The sequence below is a fragment of the Magnolia sinica genome, chromosome 3 (assembly GCF_029962835.1).
Source record: "Magnolia sinica isolate HGM2019 chromosome 3, MsV1, whole genome shotgun sequence".
Taxonomy (NCBI): Eukaryota; Viridiplantae; Streptophyta; class Magnoliopsida; order Magnoliales; family Magnoliaceae; genus Magnolia; species Magnolia sinica.
The window spans coordinates 22,255,531-22,265,908 of NC_080575.1; the positions used below are offsets into that span (position 1 = coordinate 22,255,531).

At 40.2% G+C, this 10,378-nt stretch overlaps 1 protein-coding gene across 1 annotated transcript; it reads right to left on the reverse strand.

The window, feature by feature from the left end:
* Positions 1–965: 965 nt before the first annotated feature.
* LOC131239691 (asparagine--tRNA ligase, cytoplasmic 2-like) lies at positions 966–10,105 on the reverse strand. Its single transcript, XM_058237522.1, has 8 exons — positions 9,583–10,105; positions 8,599–8,835; positions 6,955–7,542; positions 4,670–4,855; positions 4,152–4,216; positions 3,913–4,042; positions 2,966–3,024; positions 966–1,427 (listed from the first exon to the last, which is right to left on the reverse strand). Exons 1-8 carry the CDS (start codon positions 9,997–9,999, stop codon positions 1,244–1,246), a joined length of 1,866 nt encoding a protein of 621 aa, XP_058093505.1. The 5' UTR covers positions 10,000–10,105; the 3' UTR covers positions 966–1,243.
* Between the last annotated feature and the right edge of the window lie 273 nt (positions 10,106–10,378).

Below are 10,378 nucleotides of genomic sequence, written 5' to 3' on the forward strand. Positions count from 1 at the left end.
AACAGTGACAAATGACCATTAAAAACTTTTTATGGAGCACTAAAGTTTTGGATTAATCTGTCTTTGTAATTTCCCTTCATCCAGGCCTTCTTGACATTATCAACAGATTGGATGGAAAATAAAAATTACTAAAACCTTACCATCGGCCCTTTCGAATTTTTAATGGTGAGACACTCAAGAAAAACTGTTTACTGTGGCGTGGTCCACCTGAGATTTGAATCTGCTTAATGTTACTTGTTACCGGTGCCAAGATTTAAGTTGCAAGAAAACAAGCTGGGCCCACTTCATATCAATGTCCAACGCGAACGCGGATTGCGTCCTACCGCCTGTCTCCAGCTTAGAACGGGCAGGAGCTTTGAGTGGCCACCGTGATGTATGGGTATTATCCACACCGTCCATCCACTTTTTCATACCATTTTAGGGCATAAGCCCAAAAATGAGACAGATCCAATGCTTAAGTTGACTACAAAATAGGGATTAAACTCTTTCCGTTGAAAACTTCTTGTGGGCCACAGAAGGTTTGGATGGAGCTGATATTTGTGTTTTCTCCAGGTATACGTAACTTCATCATGACAAGCTTACATCCTAAAATGATAGGAAAAAATGAATGGACGGTGTGAATAAGACCCCTTTCATCACCCATGACATCTTGAATCACAGTGCACATGCAAACAGGGTACACGTGTGAAAGATCCAGGCCAACCATCATGACAAGCTGGACGCAAACATAAACTTATCCATAAATCATGCCAATCCACTCATCAGCTGGGCCACACACCCCTGAGGAAAGTGAACCATTAGAAACAAAGCCTTTATTGAGTAAACACGTGGCACAATCGACGACTTGACCAGCCTGGCTTGTCCATCTAATTCACGGCCCGGATCTCCCACACGTGCCACTTTGGCACGTCTTGCTTCTATCCTCCCACATTTGCTCTATTATTTCTCTTCCAAAACACACAATATTAGAATATTTACACGTCTTAGCTCTTAAACAAATATACATATACGGGTATGCATGCACGTTTGGCCACTTATTACAATTTAAAAGAATAGCATTTTTTATCTTTCATTTCATTCATTGAATACAAAAGAAGCTTACATGAAATAAAACAGATAACAACACGTTTCCAGCACTTGCAATTAGTGGGTCAACACCATAATCGTGTCATCATAACCAGGAAGCTAATACACATTCCTGGGGTCTAATCCAATGGCCAAGAATCACCTGTTTTTTTGAAGTTTAGCAGATTAGCTGGCCACTGGTTCTGGGGAAAGGAATGGCGTCTCGAATGTCATGAAGGCCGGCCGTGAACATGACCATGTGATCGAATCCGAAGCTGAATCCAGAATTTCCTGCGCTCCCATGTCTTCGAAGATCTAAGTACCATTCGTACTGATCTTGCTTCAAACCACATTCGACAATCCTGCAACCATTTGTGTTGTGGGCATTGTATCAGTGCGCATATGTGGATGATCAAAGGGGGCACACATAGAGTGGGACATTGGAGCCATGGCGATCATGATAAAATGATATCAATGTGTGACGCAGGGAAGGACATGATGAGGTCGATCACTGTCTTTGTTAGGGATTACTATTCCGAGTCTATGGAGCTCTCTGGATTTCTCAGACAGTTTCCTCGAATGCACCAGGGATAAAATATATATAATTTCTAATAAAATTAAAAATAAATTAATTGATCATGAAAATGAAATTACAATCCTTTAAATGGTAAACTCAAACCTGGGATGAAGTTTTAGACTCAAACTCTCTAAGAACGTGGCTTACTATAAATAGTAAATTTACTAATGGGTTTTCACCAAAAATGGTAAGTTTCTAATTTTTCTAAGCCCTTTTCATTTTGTGCATGACTCTTATAATGCAAAGGATCAAAAGTTATGGTCAAATTAAAACTTACTATTTATAGTAAAGATGAAAATAAAATGGACTTTCGACCGTTAATTTGATGGAATCTCGCAAATCCAACATAGGCAACCCGGCATAGCAAGCTTGGTTGACTAAAGTAGCTTCTCCTAATCCAAAATTATATAAATACGTCGAAAAATTCATTCCGATTTGCGAGATACGACTGTTTTAAGGTTCTCACGGTCATGATCACTTCCGCCTCCGATCGGGACTTCTCTGGTCCATCTTGGCCATGAAAGTGTCCACGACCCACTCTACATTAGTGTCATACAATGCTGAAGCTGAGAGATCGCAAAGCACGATCAGTTTTTCAGTTTCCGCAAGTAGGGTCCATTATGTTGTTCAAAAGGTTGATATGATGGGACCCACCAAGGTGGACCATGAGCCGAAAATACCCCAAATGGAAGCTGGGCTGTCGCAATGATACGTTCTACCTGCGTTCTTGGTGAATGGTACATGGGTTTTTAATTCTGATAAATGGGACCTATGGTTCATGAATCCAGGACCATTTGCCCTTTAGGTCCCACCATTTATTGACCATGCTCCAAAAAATCTCCCAGATTACACAATGCCAACGGCCCCCATCTTGGGATTTTTATTTTTATTTTCCAGCTGAATGAAGACTGCAATGTATTTCTCTTATTGAGAGATTAAAGATCATCTCATCAAGGAGGTTTTTGGGCATGGTCCATCCAGGGTGGGAAGCAACCTACATTGTTGTATTGAATTGTAGTTAGAAGAAAGTATACAATATACAGGGGCCACATCAAATTCTGTGATATGTGTGCTGCGTGAATGGTGGGCCGCCTGCAGAAGAAGTTCCCAAATGGACGGTCACGATGGATTTTCTCATTGAATGTGGACCATTCCCATGTCATTTCTAACCATCAGGATTCCAATCAGTGAGAATTTTGCCACGTGAACCATCCACACAAGGACTCACCCCAACGACAGTCTGGATGTTGCGACATGTAGCCCGTTCATCATGCAACTCCTCATTTATAGACAAAAGGATTTAAAGATTAATCGCGACATTACCGTCTACTGATCACATCGAGACGTTCTTCCCTTTGGCTTCCTCTGATCAAGGTCCCAACCTACATATCAAATCCAAAACACTCAGTAAGTACCTTCTAAAGATCGTTGGCAATACAGCCACTGAACATTCCATTTCCAATCAGAAGATGATTTGCACTAAATGAATTTTCAGACATTGACATCCAAACAACATTATAAGAAAAAAAAAAATGAAGTGTTAACACTAGAACTGTACATGAATCAAGTTAGCTCGGTTAACTCTCTCAACTCGACTCGACTCAAAATTGGGTTCAAGCCTATTCGAGCTGATTTCTTGTGTTCAAACAAATTCCAAGCCTAGTCCGAGCTAGACCGAACTCAACTCGACTCAGCTCAGAACTTGACTCAGTTCGAATTGATTTGACTCGGATCGGTTATATATATATATATGTATTATATACAGAGAGAGAGAGAGAGAGAGAGAGAGAGAGAGAGAGAGAGAGAGAGAGAGAGAGAGAGAGAGAGAGAGAGAGAGAGAGAGAGAGAGAGATAATATTATATTATATGTATTGAAAACCCTAAAATCTAAACTTGAACTCAGCTCGTAAGCTCAAACTTGAACGTGAACTCAGCTCGAAAGATTGAGCTCAAGCTCGGCTCTAAGTTGGCTCGAGCTAGCCCAAGCTGCTGACTAAGATGAGACAAGCTGGCCAATCAGGCTCAAGGACCAAGCTGAGCCAAGTTTAAGCTGGGGTAGCCTGCTGGCTGAGCTGAGCTGAGTGGGGCCAAGCTTGACTAGGTTCGGATCATGTACAGCTCTAGTTGACACAATGCCATCCAAATAGATTTAAGATAAAAATAGTTTTCAGAAACTGCATTTCCACATAATGGATTTTTTGAAAACTAATTTCTAGACTGTCATCCAAACAGGTCGGCCTAACCATTTAAATGAAACGACTAGAACTTACTTTTGGGACGACAATGTCCATAGTAGCGACTGTTGTCCCATCGTCATTAAGGCGCGCGTAAAATGGCCTAACTTCCTTTGGATGATCATATATAATGACCGGCTTTTTGTAGGACTCATCAGCCAAATATCTTCCAACATCACAAACAATGTGTAAATATCGAAACCGCATTCAATTTCCATGATTTTGAAAAAAATAAAATAAAAAATCAGTAGACATAATGAGTAAATATCACATACCTCTCATGTTCTTCAGCTAGATTGATACCCCATTTGGCTTTTGTTTGGAATTCCTTATCTGTGACCTGGTCAACCAATCGCATAGATACAAAGAGATTAATTCGAGTTCAATGTGAAATAAATAGATATCAAGGCCGTTGATCAGGGTCCAAAAGAAGAGAGAAGTGTAAGTGTTCTTCCTGAATGTAGGATTTTCTTGTGTTTCTGTGTTTTTTTTTTTTTTTTTTTTCCAATGTATTGCAATGGGGTTGCTAATCCCCTTTTATAGAATCCAATCCACATTCCTAATGGTTGGATCTTTAATACTCCAAAGAGAAATACCCCCTCATGCTTTCAAAATGTTAATGAAAATGGATTTTTCAATATAAATATCTTGATTAGCAGATAATTGTGGTGATTACCCAGGTCTCCGCCATGAATGGTCAGGATCAAGAGGGCCTCAAGTCCATTGGTCCGACAGAACAGACATTAAAGTGACAAAATCCACTCTTTTGGAGTGGTTTCTTTGGAGTAATTACCTCATTCAAAAGCTCGACTGCTTTTGTGTAGGTGATCCGCTCGAATGAGCTTGATGTGATGGATCCAAGGCAATCAATGCTGGCCTTGTCTATTCTCTTTGAGTCGAGTTGCAAATCATCTGAACAATTTTCTAAAATCTGTTGACAGAGGAACTTCAAGTAGTCTTCCGCGCAGTTCATGAGGTCCTGATGTAAAAAAAAAAATACCAAGAAAATGTTGGATTTATACATTGTGAAACAGAAAATGTAAGAAGTTGATAAGAAGAGAATAATTCACATGCGTTCTGATTTCCTAAAAAATGATAAGATGGAGATTTTTGTTATTGGACGAATGCAATGACGATTCCTGTGTTGTCGAATTGCTTTGCAGTTTCTAATTCACCATACATGTGACAAACATGTATGATGATCATGACTATACATGAGTGGACCAAAATTTGCAGTGATCGGTCAGATTCGATGCCGGTTTTATGAACATTTCCTGTTTAATGTGGACCAGTGTTCTGTTTTGAGAAGATCGCTTATTTTTCATGCTGCTGATCAGATAACTACCACAGACCAATCCCTGTGATTTTTATGGCATGGACAGTTATGTGCTGTACTACAAAATCAACGGTCCTGATCACTCTAGATGAGTGTGACATGTACAATAAAGATTTTATATAATTTGTGTCATTGAACTCGATGACTTGCAGCTGCCTAGTAGCATTCATCTGAGAGATGCATCCCTAGAGAGTCTTGATGACAAATCACAAAACTGGGTAGAAGAATTGCAGTTAGTGAGGCAGTTAGTGAGGATGTTGGATAGTTCTTGTAAAGACTGGATACTATATTTATATAAATTGAGATCGCAGTTAGAGAATTATTTTTTTTCAGCAAATGGCTTCATTTTCATAATTTCCAACTGGGGTATTTGAAAATATTGGCATTCTATTCAGAACTGAATGAAAATTAAGGAGATCTTATACAACATGCATTGTTCATCCAAACGGCTCTTATTCTATTCAAAATCAATGTAAAGGCAACCGAGTTAATAGTGCAATTCAAGCAAAGAAAAAAAAAGAGAGTACAAAAAAAAGAGAGTCTGATCCAAGTCGAATAGCAAGAGTATGGAAAAAAAAAAAGAAGAGAGTTTTTCTAATTGAAGGTTCTTCCTAACATGGTGGACACATCTTCCCTAAGACAACTCTACAGGAAGTGCAAATGCTTTCAAAAGACAAGATGCCTAGAGTATAATCTTATGCAACCCAGCAGTGATGGGCATCAGTTTAAATTTCTCTCTGATGGGTTTTTGTGGTTTTTTTTTTTTTTTTTTTTTTTTTAAATTATATATGCGACATAAAGTTCATGGAAGATAAGAACATCAAGGAAAATTCGCATGAAAGAAGGAAATTTAGTGGGTATGAGGTGATGTGAAAATTTCCAATCTTCTCAAAAAAAAAAAATCCACTAGGAGATTTCAAACACGCCGCTTTCTTAAGTTACCAAGGTCCCAGGCACCTAAATATAGGTATAGTACCTGCGTTGTCAGCATCATTTTCACCAAAGCGTTGTCCCAGCTATTCAGGGTTGGCTTTTCGAGTCTTGTTTCTCCTATAAGTTCTAAGACCTTATCCTCCCTTCTCACCACTTCAATCCAAGTCCTTTTGGGTCTTCCTCTCATATGTAAACCCATGTCTAAAACATACTGATTTTTTAGTACATGTTCTTCTAGGACCTCATGTTCCCGTCCTAGCCGATGTGAACACCTAAAAACTATTACAACATCCTTTAGGCCCTTTTTGGTAGAATGCCTAAAAGTTGAGTTATCTTATTTTAGTTAACAGTAATTATGTATTACATATCTATGGTTAACATGAACTCATTATGTCTTAGAGTTCAAGGTTGTCACACCTTCCAGCTACATTGTCAGCTTGAAATGCATGTTCATGGAGATATTGATACAGATGTGAACGCGAACATGATAGCAAAGATACAATTGTATGTTTCCCAAAACTCTAGGCAACTTTGGATACGGAGACGTTTGTTGATGTTGCCAAACACCGAAATTTAAAATCCAGGTTCATCAACACATCCATACAGATATTAAATATAATATAGTTTTATATTTTACTAGTACATTGTTATTAATTATATGGAAAATGACCCGATGCCGTTATCTAGTACCAGTATCGGTGTCATATCATGTCAATACAGGTAAGTATCTGGGTTTCCCAGCTTGAATAAATCTGAGAAACCATAAGAAACATGCACTAAGAATCCTAAAATGAGTTTCTTAAACATACCTCCAAATCTGCAAAGACCATGTCAATCTCGACCATCCATGACTCCGCCAAATGCTTTGAGGAATGAGACTTTTCAGCTCGGAAAGTCAGCCCAAATGTGTAAACGCTACCAAGGGCGCATGCGTAGCACTCGAGGTGAAGCTGAGAGGAAGCTGTTAAGTACACTTGGCGAGAGAAGAAATCTTCAGAGAAGTCCACCTTTCCGACCTGGAAAGAAGTTCTGGGGCTTGATTTTTCTCGTGCTTCCATCTGCAACGCTAGCTCGTTGGTTTTTTGTAGATCCCAGAGGGCAGCCAGCAGTGCTTCCTTGTCACTATTGCTCCTCTGCAGCTCCTGGACTCTGTTGCTTTTCTCCTTTATTGCTGCTCTAACAACTTCAATGTTGATTGCGCCATGATCATTCATAACATTTGAGTCCTCTATCTTCTCTGCTTTGTTGAAAAGAGTTGTAGCCTGAAACGTATCGCTTCTATCCGTCAAGTCGGTTGAAGTGATAACAGGCATATGCACATGAAGGAACCCATTGTTTTGGAAGAATGTATGAGTTCCATGAGTCAAGGCATTGCGGATTCGAGTAACAGATGCCACCTGCAAGTTGGGCAAAACAGAAATCAAAAGAGCAGTGCTAGTATCAATTTCCTCCAAAACATGTAGGGAAAAAAACAGAAGAAGAAGACCACATATCGAATAACAGAATTACATGCATTTACTGAGACTCAGTGGGTTAACCAGGTGGGTCAAAAAAATATTTTTCTTTTCAATATTATTTATACTCTAAAATAAATCAATTAATCTCTCTCAAAATTACAAATCTTCCCCAGAAGACTGGCTAGACCCGTTTTGACTCGGCCCGGGCAACCAAGTCATACTTTGACTCAGGAAACCAGACCTGAGTCCTGTGCATCCCAGTTCTCCCAACTTGGTGACCAGGCCAGGTTGGCCTGCCCGCGTGGGTTGACTTGCCTGGTTTGTAAACTATGGGTAAAATATGTTGATTGATGTCTGAAAATCAACAGTCTATCGATGACAGCTCGATGGCATCGAGCAGATTTCGATGCCATCGAAGGCTGCTCGATGCCATCGGAAAAATCCGAAAAATCCATATTATATCCTGGAACGTTTTGGTGTTTAGTTTGACAACATCGAAGATGTTCAATGCCATCGACAGTCTGTTGATGCCATCGAAGTGCCATCGAACGATCACACAGAGTTGCGTAAGTGTGGGATTTGTTTCCTATTTCAATTGTGATTCTCATGGAGGCTATATTTATGGGTGTAATCGGGAATAGGTTGTATCTCAAAGCTTTTTAATTCGTTCCAAAGAGTTTCAAGGGCTTGTAAGGGAGATTCGAGGCTTGTTCGAATCGGGTAATCTCTATCTCTTGTAATTTCTGCTTTCATAGTGCATAACTGTTGCTTTGTGCCATGTTCTTTTTTTCTCTTTTTTTTTCCCGTAAGGATTTTTCCATGTTAAATTCGGAGTGTTTGTGATTGTACTTGATTGTGCGATTTGAATACTTTGCTTGATTAATCTTTTTGTGCTTTTGCAGTTCCCCAACAAAATCTGTTATGATTCTCAATAACCCCACAGACAGGGAAAGCAGATTGTGAAACAACAAAGCTGCAATCGAAAGTGCAATTTACTGCAGTTGTTCTGGGACGAAGGTGTGGATAACTCCTTAGAATTTCCAAAGGTAATCTTCGCTTTGCCAACGGGTACTTTGCGAGATCAACAGTCCCAACATGGAGGATTTTCTCCACTTCGAGCTCTATAACTTGTTTTCCCGCTACAGATGGCCGCTTCAGCACACCTTCTGCTAAAATACAAGTCCCGATCGGGCTAATTTTGCTGATCGGAGCTTCAGATGAATGCACCACCACCTGCAAGTGGATATCAAAAACCAGTTCAATAACATAATAAATAAAAACGAAGGAATTAAGCAGAACTCCGAAACATGTAAAGATATTTGCTTGGACTACAAGCATGTATGCATACTGTTGCTAAAAGACAATTGGGTGTTCCTGAATATGCATTTCTTATTGCATCCATGTAAATAGCCCCAGCATACATCTCTGGAGGAAAGATATTTTCAGACCCCGTGGGCGCCATTAGTGGGGCCCACCCTCACAACATCAGCCATTCTGATTGCAGACATCTTGGTCCCACTGGATGGTGCAAGCAAAAGGAACTCGATTGGTCGGACCGTACCACGTCATTCCCCATGTCCAGTATGATGCCCAAAATAGCTGCATTGGGGCCCACCTTCTGGTGATCCAGACCATTTATCTGATGACCTTTCTGTGGATGAGCGACGTTCCCACATCCCACGTTATCAGGTCTTCAGAACTAAAAGAAATCATAGCCACTGCTTCAAATGCAGCAGGAGAATTTATCCAACAGAACAGCTGCAATAAGAAGCGAAGCAACAGAATAGCTGCCATTTTTCAATGGCAGAGATTTTTGGTCGAGACCCATGAGGGGTGGGCCCCATCAGATAACATTCTTAATCAATTAAAGGTGGTCCCCATCTGTATAAAATGCTTATCCAATTTTTCTGTTTTTTCTTCTCTATAAAAACATATCTACTACACTAGACAAAGAAGATGAGCAATCAAACATATACACACCTGAAGGCTTGAAATGCAGGAACCATCATTCAATAGCAAATAAGCAACAGTGGGCAAATTTTTCGCTGGAATGTTGATATCCGTTGGCTTTCCATGTGGGCGGCCCCTATCTCCGATGAATACCCTTACAATCGACCGCAAGAAATGTGGAATCCGGGACTCTATGATTTCCCAACAAGTCACATCTTCTGCCATTGTCACGGTGGACCGTCCAGTTGCCCCTGGAGGAATATTCCCTCCTCTCTCTTTTGACAACTTGACCCATCCGCCGATAATGATTCTCTTGCCAACCAATCCCAGCCCTCTATCAGAGCGGCCCAAGATGGTTTTCATGAGAACCCGTTTCGAGTACTTGGATTGATCTATGAGGTGTTCTATGGGGTGTTTGGCAACAACATTGGCTTCTTCTGATGCCATATCTAAAAAAGGAATGTGTATATGAGAAAGAGAGAGAATAAGAGAGATAGAGAGAGAGGTGGAGAGATATAGGGAGATGGGGAGAGACAGATTTGTGTTGGATCTTCTTATAGAGACAGAGATGAAAGGAAGGATGCTTTGCTTGAAAGAGGCTTGATGAAGAGAGGTGGTGTGTTGGAGAAGGAAAGGGATTTCTCTGATTTCAGCCATCTCAGGAGAGAGAGAGAGGAAGGAAAGGAGTTGGGATTTTGGAAGTCTTCTCTTGTTTTCAAGTTGGGAAATTCGCGGGAGTCGAAACTGACTTTTCAAAAATCAGTTGGAAGAGTTTGGAGGAAGTGGTAACCGCCGAACGAATGTTTGGGAAAGAAATAAACGGTAA